The following is a 23,684-nucleotide window of genomic DNA, read 5'->3' on the forward strand; positions in this document are numbered from 1 at the left end:
TTCTTTTTTTCTTTGCACACTTAAATTTTATGTACGCTTGCCATTTATACTTCGGTTTTCTGCACTGTTAAAATAATTCCATGGCTCTGTTCAAATTGGGTTGTTGGGTTTGAGTTTTTTTTTTTTTTTTTTAATGGATCTTGTAGTCTGACAGTATAATTTTTGGAGGGATTTATTTAAACAGGCCCAGGAGCCATTGATAATCCCCTCCCTTTTCTTTCACCCTCTCTGTCTTCCCAGAACTGCTCAGGCCAGCAGTGAGGGGGAGGACGCTCGGCAGCCCTTGCCGGGCTCCTTCCTTTCGCGTCTGCTCCTCCGGGCAGGTACTGACAGCTTCGCCCTCCATGGCCCTTCTGCGGTGTTTTTGTTTTCTCTTCGCCCCCCAAAAATATTTGAACCAAAAAGCCTCTTTTTTTTTTCCTCCACCCACAGCAAACTGAAAGGGCTAGTGAACCGTGATTCAACAGAGCGAGGGCGCCTCTTTTCTTCCTTAGCATTAATTAACTCAAGTTCGTTAGGACGTTGGGTCTGTCGCCCACAGTTTTCTCTTGTGTGTGCTGAATCGGGTCATAGAGGGAGACTTCCCGTGCAAACAGTTTGTGTTGGAGCTGAAGGACGCAGAGGGGGAGAGAGGGTGAGAAAGAAAGGGAGCCGGGGAGGGACGGAGCGTGGCCGAGGGGTGGGCATGGTCCGAGCTCCTCAAAGCACCCCCAGTGTCAGGCTCTACAGGGGCTAGACACCAGGGAAATGTGGATTCTTGGGTTTCCTGGGCAATGATCCTGATAATAAAATAGTTGGGGGAGCAATACATTTTGAGGAATTGAAAAATGACCTCTTTCTAACTCCTAAAGTTGTACATTTTGGGGTTCTGGCCACTGCCTGTGGCTGAAGCAATTGCAAGAAAGAGGTTCCCTTAGGACTGAGGGTGCCAGGCCGATCTGAGGGCAGGTGGTGAGGAGAAATCCTTTCTTGCTCCTTGTCTCTCCTGTGGCAGGGGAAACAGAACTGGTAAAATGAAGGGGGTTATCTGGACTGATCCTGATGGAGCTCTTACAGAGGGACTGGGAAGGCCCCCACCTTTTGGGTTTTGTCACCTTGCCCTGACCACCCCGCTTCCCCACCCCAAGGAGAGGATTTGCTGTGGTGTCTGGGGTGAGTTTTCAACATTTTGCCATTTGCTCTGGCCTTCTCTCTCGCCTTCGAGATATTTTCACAGTGTGCTGGGCACAGATCTCATCTTCACGCGCTGGTCTCTCTTTGCCTTGCCTTTTGTCACTTTTTCAGTTCTTCAGAAAAAGTTGTGAAGCTGGCCTGTGCAGTTCTTCCCTCTTCCAGGGCCCTTGACCACCATGAAGTAACACTTCCCAAGCCGGTTAGGTGTGTGAGGCTCTGCACTTCCCTTGCCCCCGGAAGCCCTTCGTTGTCATCTGTCCTTCACGCACTTTGGAGGGTTTTATCCCCATGCAGCCTGCCGGCTGGAGAAGAGAGCTTTGGCCTTCCCCAGCTTTTACTTCTATTTGGTGACACAAGGAAGTTTCAAGCTAAATAATGAATTAAAGACTAGGGTTTTTGTTTCCCATTCCTTGTAGAGGATGAGATGAAAGTAAACAATTTCCAGTTGCCCTAGAGAGAATAGATTGTCTCCCCCAATATCCCCATTCCTACCCTATTTTATTCTGTGCCAAGAGGGTAAGGGAGATGTGCCTGGAGCAGAGGAGCATTTGGAGCCAGAACGAGGCTGCCTGTTGGCCCGATCCCAGGCCACCGCTCCGGGTTTGTAGTCTGGAAGAGAAAAGGAAGAGGGGGGGCGGTTTACAGGAGAGAAGTGTGCGGCCTGGCTGTGAGGCAGACCCTGTCCTAGACCCAGCACCGGGGTGTGGGGTGAATCCATTCAGCCAGCATGAGGACACTAGAAAGAAACTGCGCAGAGCCGCCTTTCCTGAGCAGAGGAAAACAGGCCCAAGTCAGCCAAAAACCCGCTTTGTCCAAATTATCCGAGCTCCCTCGCAAAGTGCATTTTCCGGTTTCCATTCCTGGAGTTTCCAGACTCTTGGATGATTTTGTTCTGACTGCAGAACCCCTTCTCGTTGGCCCCCAACTGAGGGGAGGCCCCACCCTCCTCTAGGATAAGCAGCAGGGCCCCTTCCCTGGCTGCCCGGTGCTGCCGCCGCGTCATGTCTGCAGTTCCCTTCCCATCTCTGGCCGCTGTCTGGCCACTGTCTTCTTGTGGCCTTCCACGAAGCAGCGGTAATCTTGGGACAAGATGAGAGAGCTCAGGGTTACGAAGCCGGCTTCTTTTGGTTCAGACCAAGGCTGAATTACAAAATTCCAACCACTGGGCAAACTAACTGGGGCTCTGTTTATGGCCTTTTTAATTTCCCGTGTCCTTTCTTACCCAGGCTGCAGATATGCTTTAGTAAAATGGATACTGGAATATTTGGTCATTTCTGTGCAGTTTTGTCAGTTATTTGCTCTAATTGCCTGTAGTTACCCAGATCAACATGGGCCCAAGTGTCCAGGATCTGAAAGAATAAATCTGGGCCTTAAGGCCAGCAGGATGTGGACAAATAGGATTTTTTTTTCTTTTTTTTAAGATAAAGAAGCCTCCTGAAAGTGGCCCTGTCTTAAAATATACAACTTCTTATGCTTCTAGATGTTTCACTATGGGTAGATGCGGGCAGGTTGCAAAACCTATCTCAGTCTGGGAAGATTATTTTGTTTCCTTGAAGAATTTTTAACACTGTATATGTGATTGAGGTACTGTACATATTTTCCTAAAATAATCCATAAGGCCTCAGTGGACAGGTCTGTTGTGTGGAGTTTTTGAAAACCATGCATTTCTTCTCATGGAGAAGCGGTCATTTTCCTTAACTGGTTTTTCTTTTTCTGCTGCGACGCAGAGCCCTTTTCTGTCTTCTTATTTTTCCTCCTCTGCTGTTCTGTTTCCCTCCATCTTTGTCCTTCTTTCTTTGCAGTTGTGGGCCCAGCTTGGCACTCTCTCTCCAGGTTTGGCTTTTTTCTCTTTTTTCATTCTCCTTCTCTCTATTTCTCTTTCTCCGTGGCCCTTTCAGTCTTTTTCTGTTGGGGGCACATTTCTCCTAGTGATGGCTGAAACTGGCATGGGTATGTATTTTAGAAATGTTTCAGTGAAAACTGTTGCTGGTTTTTTTTTTTTTTTCCACCAAATAGTACTCAACAATAAAAGACAGAGGCTTTTCTTTCACAAAGGCAGCAAAATCCCTTTCCACAAACCGAAAGCCCGTGTGAATTTTTAAAAAGTCTTATTTCTGGCTTCTCGATGATGATTCTCTCCAATGGGGGAAATATCTTTTCCCCCCAATGCTTCCTGCTTTTCCTTTTTGCCCCCCTTGTCTTTTTTTTTTTTTTTCCTCTTCGTATTACCAGTATCACTGGCTTCCTTTCCCCGTTTCCCGCGTCCTTCTACTCTGTGGCCTGCATGTCCCCTCGCTTCTTCCATCGCCTGAACTCTTACACTTGCCAGTGACTCAGACCTGGAGAAGCCTTGAATCGTATGAGGGATTTTTTTGTCTTGATTCTGGTCTTTGGTGCAGGATGTAAAGCGGTCTGATCTCCTGCCTGGGGCTGGAGGGGAGAAGGGAAGGAGGCTGGGCCGGAGACAGGTAATCTTCCAACAGGAGCCTCCACTCTCTTAACAAAAGGGGGACAGTTTCCTTTTGTCTGGGGCTCATGAGGGGCGTGTCTGGGCTGATGGCCGCCACCAGTGGCATGCAGGAGGAGGGGGCCCGCAGTGGAGGGTGCTTGAAATGTTTCTAATGGAACCTGAGCAATTCCTCTGTGTGCGCCGAAAGTAGGAGGGGAGGAAAGGAGGGAGGGAGGAGAGAGAAATAGAGAAAGAGACCTTCTCATCGCCCTAAGCATCAGAATATCCTGGCCACTCCTCCAGAAAGGCCTCCCCCACTGGGAGTCAGCAGCCCATAGAGAGAATGGGGTGAGGGGAAAGTATTTGCGTGAGAATCTTCTGCCCACCTGCAAGGTTATAGCCACTGGCAGGAGAAGGACAATTGACAATTGTTCTTCCTCCAACTTTCTGCCCTGGGAAAGGCCTGTGGCTCCTTCTGTTAAGAGAGCCTTGAGGGGGTGCTTGGGGCTCTTTGTGGGTCCCTGAGGCTCTATTGAGACACTCTTTTGCGGCCTGTCCTCTGATCTCTCCGCCATTCCATGGAGTTTTGACCCCCAACCCCTCTCCAGGAGCCAATCATGCATCTTGTCCTGTTTCCGTAACTTCTACATGGATCCTTCCATCTGTCATCTCCCAGCTGTGGGACTGTTGCTGTCCCCACCTCTATCCCTGACCCAGTTGTACCACCAGATTCAGATTCAACCCATATTGAGCACGTCTCTTCTACTGTGGCACTGTGGTCTGTGAAGCGGAACATGCCAGGATTCTCCAGGAGGCTCGTGTTGGCCATTTTCTGTTTGGTATCTAATATTTAGTATAAATCAGAATACAAGAAAAACACCTCAATGCCAAATATAAACTCACTTGTAGTTTTTAATGACCTCACCTTGACTTTAGAAGGCAAAATTGCCTCTGCAAGTTGGAGAGGCAGAATTTGGTACCTTATGTCATGTCGCTAAGCTAACATCTTTGGCTGATTGGACTGAAGCTGGTTATTAACATGATGTGAATTATCGGACACCACCCTAAGAGGCCTGTCTCTGGTAACACCTGCCTTCTGTACTCTCACCTCTAACCGTTTCTTTCAGGGGTCAGCCATGAGCTCAGTTCACTTGAGATGGATCATTCAGGGCACAGACTGGGGTCCCAGGTGTTGGGCAGCCCCTGTCCCATTGTCAGGGTTCAGCGCCAGCCCAGGGCTGGATGTTTTATTTTGGCACGCCCCAGGTGCTCTTCCGGGAACCTTTCTGCCAACATAAAGGCCACAAAGCACAGGGTTTCAGTTGGGGAAGAAAGGGGCCCGAGTGAGCAGTGACCTTTTTTCCGTTGCCAGCTGAGGACTGAGCTTCGCTGGGGGAGAGGGCGGCTGTAGGGATGGAGTTCTGAGTGGAATTGGATCCCGTTCTCCCTGTCTGCAGCCACATCCTTCCTCCTCTGCTTTTCCTTTAATATCTATTTCCTTCTTACTGCATTTCAAAGGCCTCAAGCATGGCTGCTCCCTAGCTCTTACTGGAGAGACCCCTTCAGAGGTGGGACTCCCCTCCCCAGTGCTCACCTTTTCTGCCTACTGTGAGGAAGGTCCCAAGTAGAGGACCAGAGCAGGAACTCCCTGGTGGGTCTCTTCTCTGTGACTTGATTTCCCCCAGGTGGCCTGCTTTTGGTAGAGCCCTTTGCTGTTTTTTGTTGTGTCCTTTCTTAGCTCTTTGCTTTTCATTTGGGTTTCTCATTTTATACTTCTGTACTTTGCACTGCTAGGGTTTGGGCCCTTTAGTCTAAATTGATTTGGGAGACAGGTAAGAAAACTAATCTCAGGTCAACTGGAGAGGGCAGATCCGGAGGAAGTGAAGAATTAAATGCCTGTGCAGTGGTGAGGGGCGTTGGTCAGATTCCTTGCTTCTGCTCAGAGGTAGTGTCCATCTTTTTGCCTTTGTCACTTCTCCCCGGGTCTGGCTGTTGTTTGTGGCTGCGTGTAGAGCTTGTCAGGCGGAGTGCTGTGACAGGAGGCTATTTTAATAAACTGTTGCAGTTTCTCGAGCCGAGCTGTGTTGCGTTGGCATCCCTCGTCACCGCTAATGGAGCGTGCGTGGCTGGGTGTGGGCCGAAGAAGGAGGCTGAGCTTGCTGGGGGCTGGGGGAGAAGAGAGGGACGTGTAGGGTGGTGGCCTACCCCTTGTCTGAGAGTGCTCTTTCAGCAGCCAGACCGGGGGGCATCACAAGGTGGCAGTACCCTGGGCACCAGATCTCTGCCCTGGAAGTCCTGCTGGCATGGACACTTTCTGAGCTCTTTCTTCTTATTTCTATTCATAGCACCGCAGGCTCGTGTGTATGTGGCCGGGGAGGAAAACTTCCACTCGCCCCTGTGTGCTCCATAGGAAGAAAAAAAAGAAAGAAAGAAAGAAATAGAAACAGAAAAAGAGAGAGTGTGCAGGCCCGAGAGAAAGACTGAAACCAAAACACAGAGAGAAGGCGCAGCTGCTTCCCCAAGGCCTTCTGGGGCTCCCGCCCGCCAGCCTGCCCGGAGTCAGGCCTTTATTTATTTATTTTTTCAGGCTTAAAAAAAATTTCGAGTCTTCCACAATCCCAGTCCCCCCCCCCACTGCCCCACCCCACCCCCAGATTTGCTGGGTGGCTGCTGCCAAATGGACCCGAGTGGGAGCCTGGAATGAAAAATTCATAACTGCTGGACTTTGCTTGTTCATTAGACGTGAACTTGTCGATTGGGCAAATTGTTTTTGGTCTCCAACTGCCGGGGGCTCTCCCCACCCTCCCGGCTCGCCTGGTTCCCTCCTCCCCTTAGACGCAGCCATTGGCTGCTCGTGGATGTCTCTTTGCCAAATAGGTGGATCCTTCTCTCTCTCTCTCTCTCTCTCTCTCTCTCTCTCTCTCTCTGTCTCTTTCTCCCCCCCCCCCCTTTTACTGGCTTGGCACAAGCAAATGGATGGGGATTGAGCCTGAAAGGAGAGAGAGAGAGAGAGGGAGTTTGAGAGAGAGAAAAGGAGCAAAAAAAAAAAACAACACCCCAAAACCCAACCAGTGCGCACACACACGCGCACACTCACACACACGCCCCATCCCATCCACGTCCTCCCTCGATCCTCGATCTCTCCCTCCCCCCCCTTCTTCCTTTCCTCCCTCCCTCGCTCCCTCTCTCTCTTTTGCACGCGTCTGCCAGCAACGGTCTGCAGCCGGTCAGAACTCGTCCTCTTCCCCGGGAATCTGCGAGCTCCCCCTTTTCCTCCGATCAGGCAGCTCGAAGTTTACACCCCTGTGCCGCTGCCAAAGCCGAAAGCCTTTTTCTTCAGCTGCCGCTTTTTCCCTCCTGGGTTTTGTTTTTGTTTTTGTTTTGCACGGGGGTGGGGTGGGGTGCGTTGTTGGTTGCGGGGAGATGGTGGGAGGCTGGTTTTGATTTTTAAATTTTGCATTTTTTTCTTTCTTTTTTTTTTTTTTAACTGGAAGAGGATGCACAGGGGAAGAAATTGAAAAAAAATTTGTTGGCTTTTGTTTACCTGGCGTGTGTGGCAACCGGCTCGCTCCCTCTCTCTGCTTGCTATCCCTGACCTTTCTTTCTTTTTGCTCCTTTTCAAAAAAAAAATTAATTTCCCCCTTCTGTGCAATGGAGCATGGGGGGGGGAGGAGGGGGAAGGGTTTGAGAATCCACCCAAGCCCAGCCCCTATTCCCCAGAACACCAATAATAACCCCCTTTAAAACATTTACCTTCCTCCCCTGCTCCTCCTCCTCCCCCCTCCCCCCACCCGCCCCCAACTCACAACTCTGTTGAGTCCAGAATCTCAGAATCGGGCGTTGGGCTTTGCCGGGTGCTTCAGATCAATGGTAATTATTTAATTTTTTCCAGTTTTATTTTTGTAAACAGAAATCAATTATTATTTAAACTTCAAACAAGCAAACAACCAAAAAAAAAAAAAAAACAAACAAAACCGAGAGAGCCCATCCTTCTGTCACCTGACTGAGTGGGAAAGAGGGTGAAGGGGTTGTGGGAGGCTGGGGAAGGGGTCGCAAGAAGACCCATGTAGCTTTTAACCCTAATGTGGCCGAGACAAGCACCTTATTTGTGCTAACAAGAAGTGTTTTGTTCATTATTACTGTGATTAACATTAGTATTGGTGTCGATAACAAAGCTGAAATCACATATTTAGGATTTAGGTCTGATTAAAAAATGCTGGGGTGGATGTTCCAACTGGATCAGGAGAAAAGAAAATGAAAACAGCCTGGGGAGAGGGAAGCCTGATCTGTTTCCTCACTCGCTTGCTCGTGGATGTCATTTTCTCTCTTCTTGGGGGCGGCCAAAAATCGACCGGTGTCGGGGTCCAGAGGCGGCCCCGCACGCCCCCGCGTGTGCGTCCACGGGCGTCTGTGCAGACGGACATTGCGCCGGGGCGAGCTGACAGGAGTTCACGGCTGCGATAGAACATGGAGATGTCATGGGCGCGACAGAGCCTGGCGGGGATACCAGCAGCGTGTGTGTGTGGACGGCAACGTTGTCTGTGCGCGTGTGTGTGAGTGAGTGAGGGAGAGAGAGAGAGAATAGGTGTGTGTACAGGCTCCCGGTGCCTCTGTCTGGCTGCTGAGGCTGAGATGGGAGCAAGTGGCTGGCGAAGCTGGTGGTGGCTTCAAACCACACTTTTGTAGAACAATTGCAAGAGAAAATTGTTGGGGGGAGGGAGGAGGAGGAGAAGGCGGTTTTCCTTGTGCCCCCCCCTTCTAACGCTGCTTTTCTCCTTCTCTCTTTCCCCCTCATCCCGTCTTCCCCTCCTCCCGTCCTCCCTCGCCCCGCATGCTCCCGGCTTGCCGCCTGCAGGATGAGTTCCACCCGTTCATCGAGGCACTGCTGCCTCACGTCCGCGCTTTCTCCTACACCTGGTTCAACCTGCAGGCGCGGAAGCGCAAGTACTTCAAGAAGCATGAAAAGCGGATGTCGAAGGACGAGGAGCGGGCGGTGAAGGACGAGCTGCTGGGCGAGAAGCCCGAGATCAAGCAGAAGTGGGCATCCCGGCTGCTGGCCAAGCTGCGCAAGGACATCCGGCCCGAGTTCCGCGAGGACTTCGTGCTGACCATCACGGGCAAGAAGCCCCCCTGCTGCGTGCTCTCCAACCCCGACCAGAAGGGCAAGATCCGGCGGATTGACTGCCTGCGCCAGGCTGACAAGGTGTGGCGGCTGGACCTGGTCATGGTGATTTTGTTTAAGGGGATCCCCCTGGAAAGTACTGATGGGGAGCGGCTCTACAAGTCGCCTCAGTGCTCGAACCCCGGCCTGTGCGTCCAGCCACATCACATTGGAGTCACAATCAAAGAACTGGATCTTTATCTGGCTTACTTTGTCCACACTCCGGGTAGGTCGTTCTCAACCATTTTTCCCCCTCATTTTATTTTACTTGCTGGCATTTGTTCTGTTTATTGTTCTCTAATTTCCAAGCGATAACTCGCCGCGGGCCTAACTGGTGTATGCCCGTCCTGCCGGGCCTGCAACACGTTCTATGGGCCCTTTTCCTTTTTCCTGTCTTCTGTCTCCCCCAGCCTGCTCCATTCTTCCTCCTCTGCTCCCTGGCCATGTTATTGACTTTGTGCATTTCCATCGTTGGAGGACTTATCTGATCAGAAAGATGCTGCAGGTCTTAGGATTGGGGACATGATGCCCCCAGAATTATCCATGATGGTGAGAGTTTGAGGTGAACAACAACAACAGCACACCAATAGTTGCTCTTATTAAAATGAGTCAGAAGAAGTATTGAGGGGCAGGTACTAGTTTTCCTGCAGCTTCACCTCCAGTCCCAGGAAAAACTGGTTTTGGTACAAGCGGGATGGGCAGGAGTTTGGTGGAGAGAAGGGGCATGTGAAACCCCCGGAGATGAGACTGAATGAACAGAAAAGAGGAGAGAAGACAGTAGTGGGCAGATTCTGCAGCCTAAATACTCAGGCGGGAGCTGTTTGGCTGGGATTTGGCTGTCAGAGAGTATGAAAGTAATTTGATTTCATAGAGAGTGAAAACAAGCACGAGATTCCTTGAGCTCTTTCCCTTCTCCTTATTTCAGCTAAAGTGGCAAGGCCTCAGGATGGATGCCCACAGCCCTGGCACTCTGCTGGGGAGCAGAGAGGCTTTCTCGGGGCACAAGCATGGCAGGAAACAGCGCTGCTGTGGAAGAGGTCTTAAGCAAACAAACAAACAAAAAACTCTGTAAAATCTCCTTTTCCTTTTGTGTTCCAAGTAGTTCTGCTTCTCCTCTTCGCTTTTCCAGTTTTACCCTGCATTTTGGGTCAGGGTGGTTTAGTTCTCCTCCTCTGTTCCTTTTTTTCCCTTACCCTTTCCCTTTTTATAATTTCTTTCCGCTTTTGTTTTCTTACAAATTGAAACAGAGATGGCTGGTTAATTTTTAGCCTCCACTCAGCTACGCCCAATTTACTGCCGCCTTTGAAACCTAAACGGGCGGCACTCTGTGATTAAGCAAGGCAGAAGTGTGTTTACATTATGCCCAACCAACTTGTAATGAGAGGGCTACCAAACCTTTCTCTGTGTGTGTGTGTGTGTGTGTTTCCTTTCCACCATTCCAGTATTTTTTCCCCTTCATTTCCCTTTTTCCTCTCTTTATGCGAATGTGAGAGAATGTGGCTTAACTTCAACTCTCGCAAAGGTTGTTTCCCGCGAGTGTGTGTCTCTGTGTCTTCCTTCCTGCCCATTCACAAAAAAGAAAAGCAATTCACAATGGCTATGGTCACCCCCTTGCCTGTTTGGGAAGTTGGGAGGAATGATATCTCTGGATCCAGAAATAAAATTTGGGTTTGGGGGTGCTTTCAGCACTGCGTCAGGAATGTAATCTAGATTAGAGTGCCCTGAGTTTATATGTTGGAGAACTGTGGAGAGGAGAAGATGGTATTGGAATTCTTGTCCTGAGAGGTTGCTTTGGTAACTGGTTAGAAGCAGGGGACACCACTCTCACCCCCCAAGTCCCTACCTACTTCTGTAGATCTTTCTAGGCCTGCACCCGGCCCTGTGTGACCATCATGACCCGTCATGCTGAAGGGCCAGGGGCCAGTCATTCCACCTCCCTTCATCTTGAATTTTTTCTTTTCTTTTTTTTTGGAAAAGAGACTAAGAGGGAAAAAAAAGTTATCCCCTCATTCTCTGTCTATACAGCAAGCCAAAGTGGGAGGGTGTGTGCCTGGTAGTATTGGAGGTGGCTGGTGGCTTGCAGAAGGCTCGGAGCCTCGAGCTTACCAGCGTGGCCATCAGATACTCCTGCACAAGGGGATTCTGCACCTTCCAATTTTAGAACCAGGGGCTCGAGAGCATCTAAGATGAAAATCAACACTCATCTTCCTCTGAGCTGGCTTCCTCCAACCCCGCTCTCTGACTGGATCCTTGTAGCCGAGTTGTTTCCCTGGCCTCTTTTATTTTAGGCCAAATTCTTGACTGCTGCCAGCGTGGGGCTAAGGTAGGATGAAAAGTATGTGAGGAAGGAGACCGTTTCCTGGCCAGAAGAAAGGCCTCCCATGCCTCCCTGCCAGCTTATGAGATCATTCGCCCAGGAATATGAGCGAATTCATACCCCATTCCATGTACCCAAGGCCACTGCTCTGGGCTGGGGCTGAGGCCGAGTCTCCTCTACAAAAGCAGAGTAGGGAACTAAGGGTGTATTCTATATTATTCAGGCCCCAGACTCCAGATAATTTCAGTGAAGGTAGGATTTTTCTCACTGGAATTGCTTTAGTTTGAGCGTGCCTTCCTGAAGTGAGTTGGGGCAAGTTGGTGCAGCTCGGGCCACCAGTGGGCCGCATCACTTGTTCCTCTTTGGAGTTGGGTTGGGTGGTCTTGAGATGGAGCAGAACAGGCATGACTTCCTCCTTGAGCTGGCCCACTTTGCTAGAAAATGTCTTCTGTGGCTGAGCCACCAAACAGCATCGATCTGTGGGTACCACTTTATCCATGCCCATGCCTGCCAGACACACTCAGCAGAGTTGCCACTTGCTCCTTCCTTCCAGGATGATAAACTGGGGACAGGGGCTGGGATGGCACAGGCTTTGGACTCTGAAAGAAGTGTTTTTCCTTCTCTTAAGATAGGGCTGAAGAGCCAGATCTGGGCTGAGCTGGGGATCCTGGGTTTGATGACAGTAACATTGATGTGGTAGCAAATGTGGGGGTGTGGCTTTGCCCCTAGGTGCCATTGTCACCCATGGCCTTCCTGGGCCCTTGTTATGTCCCAGATGAAGCTTCAAGAGTTGACACGTTTGAGAGGGATTAAAGGACATGTGTTTGGCGTCGAAACTCCACTCCCAGAATACTGGGTCCAAATACAGAATACTAGGTCCAAAAGCCTGCCATGAGGCTGGCCTTGCTGCTGGGAAGAAGTCTCTCTGTGTGTTTGTCTGTGTTTAGGAAGGGAGGTTGAAGCAGGGCAGGGTCAGAAAGCACTGCCTTGGGGAGGAGGGTATCCATTTCCTGGTGATATCCTTCCATTCAAAGTGGGTATCCCAGAACAGGTGGCCGGGGACGGGTGAGCTGGGGAGGGCCAGGAGAGAGACCTCTGCTTGTGTGAGAAAGGATGGCCGAGCTGGCCTAGAACTGCTGCTAGAGCATCTCCAAAGTTTCTGCAGCACTCTGAAGGTGAACCAGTGCCTTCAGACCTTCCCTGACACCTAAGCCTTGGTCCTAGGAAAGAAAAAAAAAATCCAAAACTAATAAAATACTTGAGCAAATGGAACTGTTAGCGTCTCCCTGTCAGATCCCTCCTGTGGGCCTGCAGCGGAATCCCCACAAAGTCCAGGTATTTGAGTGGTGGCTCTTTTCTTTATCTAAACTCTTTAATGATGGAGAGCTTCCCACACAGAAGGAACCCCTGTGCACACACCACCAGTGCCAGCAATCGCCAGATCACGGCCAATCTCAATTCAACCATCCTCCCAACTGCCCGCCCATGCTGAGTTATTTAGAAGATCCAGGCATTATAGCTTTTCATCTGTAAATGTTTTTGTGCACATCTCTAAAGATAAGGACTCTTGAAAAACTGAACCACAATACCACTATTATACCCATTAAAAATTTAGCATTCTTTTTTTTTTTTAGTATCATCAGAAACCTGGCTAATGTTCACATTTCCCTAATTATCACTTAATTTTTTTTTTATAGTTTGTTTGAATCAGGATCCAGATAGGGTTGGTCCTGCATTGCGATGGGTTGATCAGTCTCTAAAGACTCATCATAATCTCTAGGTGGTCCTTCGCCTCTTCTTCTTCCTTAGTCTTTGTTTCTTTTCTGGCAGTTGTCATTGTTGTCGTTGAAGGAACCAGGTTGTTTGTCCTGTGGGCTTTCCTCAGCTGGACCCTGCAGGCTGCGCTACCCCGGGTGATTCCGTGAGTGTGGTGCTCTGAGAGCAGATTCGGCCTCCCCACCCTACCTTCAGGTCCTGGGACAGCTGAGCTTGGCCTTACCTGTCGCAGGAAATGGGTTAGACCCTGAAGATTTATCTGAGTGAACTTTTTCACCTGTGGGGTTGCCTTCTCAGGTATGAGAGCTTCCGGGTTTTGGCACTTTAGTTTAGGGCTTGGGGCTTTGTAGCAAGCACTAATTTTCAGGTCTGAGGGAGGACTGCCCATCCACGTCCTTCCTTGGCGGTGAAAGGCATTGTTCAGCTGTGTCCATACTGCCAAGACAGGGCTGATGCCAGCGAGGTCCCCCAAGCCTTTGCTGGGTGCCCGACCCAACTGTTGGCTCTGGGGCTAGTATGTGGGAGGGTCCACAGGAGCACCCGCCACTTTCTCTGGGTCCACCCCCACCGTGGACCCTGTGCCGCCTCATCCATTGCCTCCTTTTTTGAGGCCCAGAAATGCCACTGGTCTGCGTCTTTGAGGCAGCGCCATCTGGTGCCAGGGCTGACAAAGACTGCGGGGCCGTGGAACTGACGCCTAAAATTAGCAGGATCTACAGATTATCTTTTAACCGAATGTAGGGTCCCCTTTAGAACATCCCGGAAGAGGTGTCACTGTCATTCAAAGGTCAGATTTGGTTGTAAAATTCTTCCATTCTTCCATGTCTAGCTTGTAGGATGGTTCCAGGGATTAAACCAGCTAATATGTAAAGATACTGGCACATAGCAGGACGGCAGCTGCTGTGATTGGGAACAATTGTTTTGATTTAGGGAGCCCAAGGCTGACTCTCTGTCACCTTTACTTGTTGGTCTTTCTTTTCTCTTAAGGGATGACCCAGGTGAAAGCTGATTTTTCTGTAACAGGACAGCATTTGAAATACCAAAGGCAGCTCTTATGTCTCCCTTCCACCCTTCTCCCCAGGAAGCTGTCTCCTCTCCAGCCTGAATATCACCAGTCCCTAATGCCTCCCACATTTCACATGGCTCCTAGTGCCCTTGCCATGTTGGTCACCACCTCCTGGAGGCCCTCTGGTTTGTTTTGGTCCCTCTGATTCATAAAATTTCTGAAACTGGAGTGTTCAGAATTGAACACAGAAACTCCAAGCATGATCAGATCCTAGCCAGCCATGGTGCCTACATAATTTTCAGGGCCTTCCAGCTACATACTGTGCAGGGCTCAGTGCAAAATGAAAATGTGGGGCTCCTTGTTCAAAATTTTTAGGAATTACAGCATGACATCAGTTAGAGCATTTAACCAAGCGTGGGGGGCATGCAGGTTGCACACCCGTGAAGCTGGCCCAGGCCGCCTTTGTTTTGGACATTCGTGTCTGTTAATACAACTTGGGGTGCTGGGTCTGGGTGGTGTGGAACAATGATGGGGCTCAGGCTGGCCTCAGAGAGGGGCATGACCCCAAAAAGGAGAACAGAAATGCCCAGACCCAATCCTTACGCTTGGGCTTGGTCTTATTCTCAGACTCCTTTGACCACCTGCTCTTGTCCCTTTTGTTCATAGTGCTGTCCAGCCAACCAGTCAAGAGCCCCCATTGCCTACAACATGCAGGGGGTGTCTCAGTAGAGCGCTTGCTCTGCTGGCTGAATTGGAGGCTGTGGTGCAGGGGAAAAAAGAGTCACCTTTGTCGGAGCTTGAGCCAGCAAAGCGCCGACCGTGAACAAGCCAGAGGGGACCTAGAGGCCTGATCCCATAATTATGGGCATGGTGACCAGCTGTGCTCTATTGCCGACCCAGAGGAAACAGGGCTACTCTGCAGCAGGAAGGCTGGGGTCCAGACGTGCAGAAGGACTTCCTGAGAACTTGGTTTACTTTTTGGCACTTCCAAAGCATGGTGGAATTCCCTTTATCCATGAAATGCACACTTAGTCAACTTACTGTGAGCAAGGCCCTGGCCTAGGGGTTCCTAGATCTCTAAGAATAAGACAATCCTGCATGTACCCGGCAGGCTTTGGCTAAAGGCTTCGTGATATCTTCTAGAAGGCTTCTTCCCGTAGGCATAGGCATGAACCTGCAGTGACCCATGCTGGAGGGGAGGAAAGGCCCAAAGGACCTTATTTGGGGGATAGCTCACAGTGGGCTGTGAAGTGGAAGGCAAGGTCCTTCTTGGCCACCCTCTAGTGTTGCAGAGACCTGGGATGCCAGAGGAAGAGTGGGTTAGAAGGGGTAATGAGGCAAGCGCTACGTTCTCCCTCTGTTCTGGCGTCCTGTAGCAGCTGAGCAGAGAGGGGACAGCTGAATGTCCCCCTTTCTGCCTAGGGAAGAAGGTGACTCCCTCCTCACCCCTTTTTCTCTTTGCCCTGTCCGTCCTGCCCCCACCCCACCCCGCCCCTCTGTCTCAGGAGCTGCCACGCTTCAGTTATTTTATCCTTCAGTGTCCGATTCAGAAGTCTTTTCAAAGGCCCCAGCCGTGTCAGCGCGCGGTGCTCGCACAAAGGGCCTCTTTGATTTCTTGTTTGTTTTCATTTGCCAGTGGAGGGGGAGGGGGGCAGGAGAGAAAGAGCTTCTGGGTTTTAAAATTTTTATTTGGGTTGCTTCATTCTCAGAGGAGTTGGCTCCTTGGAACTCCTTTCTGAGTTGGGGGCTCAGAGTTGAGCGGCGGCCTTCTGAAGAGAGGGCTAGTGTAGGAGTGGGGGTTGGGTGGAGCTCCCAGGGTGATAGGAGGAGGTGTAGGGGTTTAAATATAGTTATTGATTCACCCTACAAACACTTTGGGCAGATCTTATGTGCTAGGCCTAAGGGTAGCCCTGCCTCTTGGGTAGAGGAAAGGTCTGAGGTGTCTGGCACATGACATTCCCCTGTGTGTTGCATCCTTCGAGGAGGACTTTTCACAGCTGTGGATTTGCACAGTTGTGAACTTTGACTTTGTTATTTTTCCTTTTTTTGTCCCAGATTTCACCTTTGAAGGGGGTTCTACTAGCATACACACTTCTTGGAGACTCAATACTTCAGAATACAGGTTGGGGTTTCCCACTCTACATCAGAGAATGGGGGAGAGGGAGCGAGAGGTTTAGAGAGCAGCTAGGTGTCTTCCTGGGAATGGTGTGCAGAGGACCTGGGCCCACAGCTTGTTTTGGACTTTGAGGGCAGGTCAGTGCTGCTGAGACCCTGGTGAGTAGGGAGTTGAGGCTGAAGAGAGATGGAAGGCCACGCTTGTCCAAGGTTTGGAACAAGAGACACCCAAACCAGTGCCTGTTGGGGTATGTACCTTAACACATGTGGGCACGTCCCTACATCCCAGTGAGAAGAGGTGCAGCCTGCTGGTTTACATGCCCTTGTGGAGGTCTAATTGTCAGAGCTTGGGAAGAGAGCGCCACAGACCGAGACTCGGGCAGGTGGTCACGGGCATCAGCAACAGGGAAGTGTGCCCACTGGGTGAGGGGGGGCTCGCAGGGCCTGGTTGGCAGACGGGAGGAGGAGGCTGGGGGGCTGAGAGATAGATAAATATAGCTGATGGCATTTCTGATGATAGGTTTTTCTTGGCACCAAGGGCACCGTGGAAAACAGCACGACAAACGCCCGGCCCTGCAGGCCGCCGTCGCCATTTTAAACATGTTTGAGTTTAAGGGTTGCTGGCGTTAGAGTGGGGTCCCAGGAGGTGGAGGGCCTAGGGAGGGGAAGTTTGGCTGGACTGGACCTTACCCGCCAGGTGCCTGGGTTCCTTACTTTGTCTATAGTAGATATCTCGTACCTTGTTTCCTGGCTCTTTGGGGATTTAAAAAATATTCTGGGGCTGCCCTTTGTGGGTCTGTCTCCCAAGTGACTTGTTTCACCGCCAGCTGCCATGGCCTATCAGTAGGGGGCATCTTGGCTCTTCTCTCACTCCTGATGCCTTACTGATGACATGGCATGCCACCACCACCCCAGTACAGGGCACTTATTAGCTGTTATTTGGGGACACCCAATAACTTAAGGGGCACCTGTTTGTCCAGGCTCCTAACAACTTCTTGTCCCCTGTGGGCATGCCCTTGGTCTCTATCACCTGCTTTAATTCCATTTTTCCATTGAAGGCCCTCTATGGCTTTACCACCAGGCTAAGTCCTCTCTATGTATTAATTGCCTGAATTCTCACCCTTATTCTAGTTTTAAACCTGTGCTTCTGGCTGGGTGTGTATGCATTCAGGTGACATGCATAATGTGTGTAGTGAGGAATCAGCAAACCAGACCTGGGGACCAGGGAGGCTTCCTAGAAGACGACCTGATTGACCTGCACCTTAAAAGACAGTGAGGAATTAGCTCGTTTTGTCAGCTGACTGAGCCTTCTCGGTGTGCCTGGAGCTAATTTCCTCCTCACAATGGTTGAGTGATATAGACAGAGCAGGTATTATTATATCTACTGCACAGAGGAGGAACCCGAAATACAGAGATGTCGGGGGACTCCAGTCACATGATGGGTTTCCGGCAGAAGGGGCTGTGTTCTAGGTCACTGAGTACCTCAAGCTCATTTTGAGGGCATCGCTGCTCCTTGAATTTCATCAGGATTACTGGCTTTGGCAGAGTCTCAGAGGAGAAAATCTCATGGGTCCCCGTTGGAGCCAGTTTCATCGTTGTGGTCTCTGTCGCACTCTAGAAGAGAGCCCAGCTTGCGGCTCAGCTCAAGGGCTCCCCCAGTGGCTGAGCACGTGGGGTGGAAACAGAGAATGGGCACCTGGCCCTGTCCTGACACTGGCCTCCCTCCGTCCTGACAGGCCATGGCTCCCTGGATCCCTGCCTCCAACCTCGAGAGGCAGCATGCTAGCATAGACGGGCTGAGTCTAGCATAGACAGGGGGCAGGTTGGCTGAACGCTCTCACCCTGCTGCAGCCAGCTTTGCTTCTTTTCATACCTCCCTGGAGCATGGGGGAGGGATCCCACCTGACCTTTGCAGGTAGAGGGGGCAGGAAGTCTAGGTGTGAGGCCAGGCAAGTTCTGCTAGACCTTGGGATTCCTGATCCTTGCACTGTCACACCCTTTTCCTGGGAGTGTCCTTGGAGTCACAGTTTGAAATAAAAATGAATGTAATTATCATAATTAACTAGGTGATCGCTGGAAGTTTTACAATAATCTGCTACTCATTGCCTTTTTTGCTCCTTCACATTGACTCTCACCTTTACCCTTTTCTTAAAGTTGGAAAACTCTCAGGCTGTGTATATAAAAACTCTCCTAGCATGACTAGGGCTGGGTTCAGGGAGAGGCTGGCTTACCACTCTAGATTTTCCTCTGTGTCCATGGCTAATTAGAGGCTTCCCTCTCACCGTTGATACCAGCTCCCCTTGAACAGCATTTCCCAACTGCCGCACTGTTGACATTCAAGTGAGATCATTCTGTGTCATGGGGGACTGTCCTGGACATTGTAGAGTTTTAGCAGAATCTCTGGCCTTGACCCACTAGAAATCAGTTGCACCTCCCTACCCAAGGTGTGACAACCAAAAATATCTCCAGACATTTCTAAGAGTTCCCTTGGAACAGAATCATGCACGGCTGAGAACCTCTGGCCTGGAAGAAACAGGGATTCAGACAGAATGCCACCTGCGTTCACCTCTTGCCTCACCACCAGTTTAGGTCCTCATTTACCTTGTGTTGAATGTCGACTGAACCTCTGAGCGTCATCTGCTCCTGTGTGTCCTGTGTTGTTTTCGCTTTTCCGGATAGCAGGGCCCTGGGCTGAAGCAGTTTGGGGGCTTTCCCCTTTCACTTCCCCCTGGCTGGAACTGTAAGCCTGCCTCCAAGTCCGCTACTGAGTGATTCCTCTCTGATTTTTTGCGTAGTGGTCTCTGTGTGCTGGGGCTGCTGATCTGGGGAACCGGACAGGGGCTCTGCTACTGGGCTGACCCAGGCATGTGCAGCAACTGATGATCCTGTGAGGCCCATAGCAGACCCCAAAGAACAGCAGACGTTTGTTTCTGCAGCATGAGACACGGAGACCAGAACTGTTGTCTGGGTCTTAGTACTACTCTTTTTAAATGATTTGATTTTTTTTTTTTTTCATCATAGTAGTAAAACACATTTTTTGTAAAAATTTAAACAATAGAGAATGTGAGAGACAGACAAGTTCCCCAAACTACTGTCCTGTGCCTGAGACAACTTCACTTCACAGATCCATGTCAGTTCTTCGAATTTTTTTCATCAATTCATATATCAAGTAACTTTTAAATATAGGGGTATCTATTTTAAGAGCAGATGGCATATTTGGGCTAATTGAATTGGCTCCATCAAGTGCCATTGTGGTCTTAACTCTTCCCACCCCCTGCCTTTTGTACCCTCGCCCGCATCATCCCAAGTGCAGAGCCAATGTCCCTGTCATCTTTTCCCTGAGGTGACAGTTTCGGTGTGTCATTCCTGGGAGGAGTGACCAGCAGGGCATGTACTGGTGTCTGAGTGGTTAGGATCCCACTCTGGGGGATTCCTGCTGGTGGTGTAACTCCGACCACAGAAGTCAGGGCCTAAGCCTCAGCCTGCCCTGAGACTCCCGCCGAGGGGGCTGCCGCTGGAGGGAGGGGCCCCTGGGAAGTATCCTGCTTGGCTGCACCTGGCTTGGCCTCTGGAGTCAACTTCCCAAGTCTTCTAGGAAGGCAAGGGCACTCCTTCGTGTGGAGCAGACCCTTCGCCAACTGGCCTGGTGTCCGGGAGGCTTCCTTTCCTAAAATGGGGGGATGAAGCGTCAGTCATGCTTCCAGGATTTATTTCATCGTAATTGTTTGTTTCGGTCTTAACGATACAGCAGAGAGAAGAGTGGCAGAGGAAGAAGAGCATCCTCTCCAGGCCAGGGGTGGGGCTGTGGAAATGAGAAACCAGACAAGATGGAGAAGGAATCCAGAGAGGGCTTTGCGGCTGGGTCTGTCAGTCTGGAGAAGGCTGCTCTCCAGACAGCTGAGAGTAGGGTGACACCTGGTGACTCTTCTGGACTGGGCGGAGCTGTGTGGAATGATCAGGAGATCCCCTGAGGCAACCTGCAGGAGGCCAGCCGGGTACAGCCCTTGGGGAGTGTGTCCTTATTATGCCTGCAGATTATATCCCCATTAGCGCATAATTATTATATAATGGGCGTTATTGCGTAATGGCAGTTATATAACAGGTGGCCCAGAATACAGACAGGGGGTGTAATAAGTGTATATCCTCTGGCTATAAATAGCCACCAGCCCCACACCAAATATGTGGTCACACCAGAGCCACCTTATAAATACCCGTGCTGGGCTATAAATTTCTGAGCAGTGACGTCAGCGGGCATGGTACCTAGTTAGGAGGTGGTAGGAGGGACCTGCGGCCCCACCCGGACACATGACATCATTGTTTCCTTAGTAACAGGAATGCTCCCGGGGGACCAAGTGAAGAAAGGCCTTTAAAGGGAGGAGGCAAATAGATAGGAAGCTTGAGTCAGGGGTGGGTGCTAAGCCTGGGGCTGAACAGGGTGGGGTCTCCTGGGCAGAGTCCTTAATGGGTGAGACAGGCCATCTGCCCTTGGGTATTTGACCCAACCGGAAGCAAGGCAGTAGACTCCGTTTCCTTTCATCTTTAGGGGGTCTCAAGTCCCCTTTCCTGTGTGTAGCAGACTCTGCCAGGCTTGGCTATGTGTCAGGGAGAAGAGGGGAGCTACAGGGTCTTCCCTGTCCTTCTGTCTCCCAGGTGACCTCTACAGGGCTCTGGGAGCACTTGCTTAATGGAGACCCGACTTCTGTGCCTGGTCACATCCTCCCCAGGGCATGACCGTTTCCCCTACCAGACGTATTAGGCCAGTTTCAGCCTTAGTAATCTAAGAAATATGTGAGCAATTTGATGCGGATCTCAGAGAGCCTCGTGGAAGTAATGGCGCTGAGAGATGGCGCCTGGGAAAGAAAGAGGAGACAAGGATAGTATTCTGGCCCCAGAAGAAACTATGAGGTGGGATATAATCTTTTTAGGTGCATGGGAGATTGCTTCATATAGGGTGGGGAAGAACTAGTCTTCAGAGCCCTGAGCATAGAGGAGGAAATTTGCCTTTGGCCGATGAGGGGATTGGAAGAAGGCTGGATGACCAGCTCGTCCTGGTTTGCTCAGAGTTTCCCAGTCCCTCACCTTGGGAAACCCCTCAGTCTCCGGCAAACCAGGATTGTTGGTCACCCTAGAACAGTGGTTTTCAACCAAGGGCTATTTTGTCCCGCAGGGAACATTTGGCAATGTCTGTGAACACTTTTGGTTGTCACAGTTGTGGGGGGAGGGTGCTATTGGAATCTAGTGGGAAGAGTCTAGTGCATATGACAGTCCCCCAGGAACAAAGAATCATCTCGCCCCCAAACGTCACAAGTGCGGAGGTGGAGAAACCCAGCCTTAGAGGGAGAATAAGCAGACCCTGCTGTGCGTGGTCTCTCCTTAGGACGCCTCTTGCCTCTGCTAGCAGAGTGGGCTGCTTGGCTGCCTTCCTGAATTTCTTGCAGCTCTTGTTTTCTGTGCTTTGATTGGTTGCGTTTAGGGTTCTGTGGCCTGGAAACCTTTTCTAGGAAATCGTGTGGCTTCTGAGAGGGTCTTTCCCGTGTCAAAGTTCAGAGACCCTTTGAGACAGCGCCGTCTCAAAGTGAGACAGTGCTGAGAGCAAGCCCTGCCAGGCAGTGTGGTATTGGTGTGGATCCTTCATCTGTTATTTTAAAAAGAATGGAAAAATCATCAACTACCTATCCCTTATTGCCTACCAAAGAGTTTCTAAAAGGCAAAACCTGCCTGTTTTCCCTGCCTTTCAGGCCAACTCTTCCCATATAGACCTGAACAGGCCACTGTGGCTCCTGGGGCTTCCTGAGCGTACCAGTCCCAGGGTAAGAACTCACTTCCATAAAAGCCAGTTTCCCAGACCCAGTGATCAGGACTGGACTCTGCCACCCAAAGAAGCTTCCCAAATGAAACAAATGAGGCAGAAGCAGAAGAGAGCCAAATCCTATTCTGGCACATGGAGTTTACAGAAATCTAGGTTCTAAGTGTTCTCATGTCATTTATAGAAGTTTCCGTTTAGCCCGACATATGTGAAATGTAATCATGAAAGCATAGCAGATACTGTTTTTCACCTGCCTTTATTGCCTGTTTAGTTTACTACCTGGCTGCAGTTGACTTGGCGCCCTCTGGCCTTGACCACATGCATAGCGTGGCCAACTGGGTCATCGTTTCTGCTGGCCTCGGACAGGGCCCACAGATGAAGGCCAGGATGGTGGTGGTGGCGCAGTGGTGTGGTCTGCACCAGAGATTTGGTCAGAGAGAGGGGATCAGCTGGGCTGTGGGCTGCCCCTTGTGTGTGTCAGGCCCAACTTCTGAGTTTGGACTTGAGATTGAGGCAGCTAATAAGCATGGATGGGGAGGAAGAGCCCAAGGGTCTGCATGCAAGGTCCTGCCTGCTGTGCCAAAGGGGACTCTGTGGGGAACAGTGCTGGCTCCGAACACAAAGGCCATTGCTCCATGGAGCAATAATCCTCAGGATATTGCCAGCCCAAAAGATATGGCCAAGACAGAGGCCCCTGCCCTGAGGACAATGACCAGATTTCTCTCACTTATTTATGGTATCGTGGTTTACAAAGTGGGCCCAGCACACAGATCTCTGGGCATAGTTTCAAGTACATGCATTTCTTTTAAATTAAACACCACACACATACACACACAGACACACACACACGCGTGCGTGTAGGGTCTGTTCAAGCCGTGCTGCTGCCCAGGAGTGTTCCCAGCCACGTGGGACAGTAACTGAGGATGATGGTACTGAAGCCACTGTCTAATATTAGATTTTGTAACTCAGAGATTCATTAATATAATTACTCAGATGCCAGCCTGGCTTGGCAAGGCCTCTTGAATTGTGTTCCTCTTCAACAAAGCGCTCCGGCTGCAGAAATGCCCCTGGGGAGCCTGAGCTCTGCTACCTTGCCTATGAATGGGGCAGAAGGCATGTGTTGGCCTCCTCAGTGCACCCTGGGAGAGGCAGTGCATCCCCATGGTGGCAAGTCTTACCTTTACGTGTCTTGTCAGGAAAACAGGGACCTTGGAGAGTCTGCTGCAGAAGGGAGCAATCTGCTGGGCGAGGCCCCGTTTCTATGCAAGTTGGCCCTGGGCTCAGCTGGGGGCCAGTTTATTTTGCTCCCCTGTGATACTTAGCATGCAGTTTTGTAGTTTCTCTTAGGCTGGAATCTTGGAGCTGGGACCGTGTTTTATCCGCCTTTGCATCTGTCTCTTGCCCAGCATATAGTTTTATAGGCTCCATAAACCCATTTTGAATATTGAATTACCTTCAGATGGGAAGCAGCCCATGGCCCATCCTTGAGATGATGTAAAGGCTCACGGTGGTATAAAAATCAGAAAGGGGGCTGATGAAGGAAGAGAGCCAAGATGGAAGAGTGGCAGGTGTGCTCTCTGAGTGGGCATTATGAGGGGACAATCCTGACAGAGGAGGGGCAGTGGAAGCTTCCAGAATGCTGGAAGGAGTGTGGCAGGCAAGTGAGAAGCTGTGGGTTAATGGGTTCAAAGAGACAGTTTTTCAAAATATTTATTTCTATTTTATGTGAATGAGCTCTCATGAAAGTGGGGAAGGAGCAGCCCTTAGCCCCTTCCTTCACCCCTGCCCCTGCTGGGTACCTTGTTACAGGGGTTACTGCTAGGTGGGCTCAGCCCACCCCACCCTCTCATAGGCCTTTCCTTGGTCTCCTTGACTGTCCCT

General features: G+C 50.5%; 1 protein-coding gene across 5 annotated transcripts in view; it reads left to right on the forward strand.

Moving 5' to 3' along the window:
* Window positions 1-23,684, forward strand: part of NFIX (nuclear factor I X) — a 102,323-nt gene that overhangs the window by 21,032 nt on the left and 57,607 nt on the right. For 2 of the 5 annotated variants that reach the window (XM_025367431.1, XM_025367433.1), the window contains exon 2: window positions 8,478-9,009. In XM_025367431.1, the coding sequence (XP_025223216.1) occupies window positions 8,478-9,009 (532 nt within the window). Of the gene's footprint in view, window positions 1-7,309; window positions 7,493-8,039; window positions 8,141-8,477; window positions 9,010-23,684 lie in introns of those variants that run through there. The other 3 variants (XM_025367432.1, XM_025367434.1, XM_025367430.1) reach the window with 3 other exon arrangements.

This window comes from Theropithecus gelada, chromosome 19 (assembly GCF_003255815.1).
Source record: "Theropithecus gelada isolate Dixy chromosome 19, Tgel_1.0, whole genome shotgun sequence".
Classification (NCBI taxonomy): domain Eukaryota; kingdom Metazoa; phylum Chordata; class Mammalia; order Primates; family Cercopithecidae; genus Theropithecus; species Theropithecus gelada.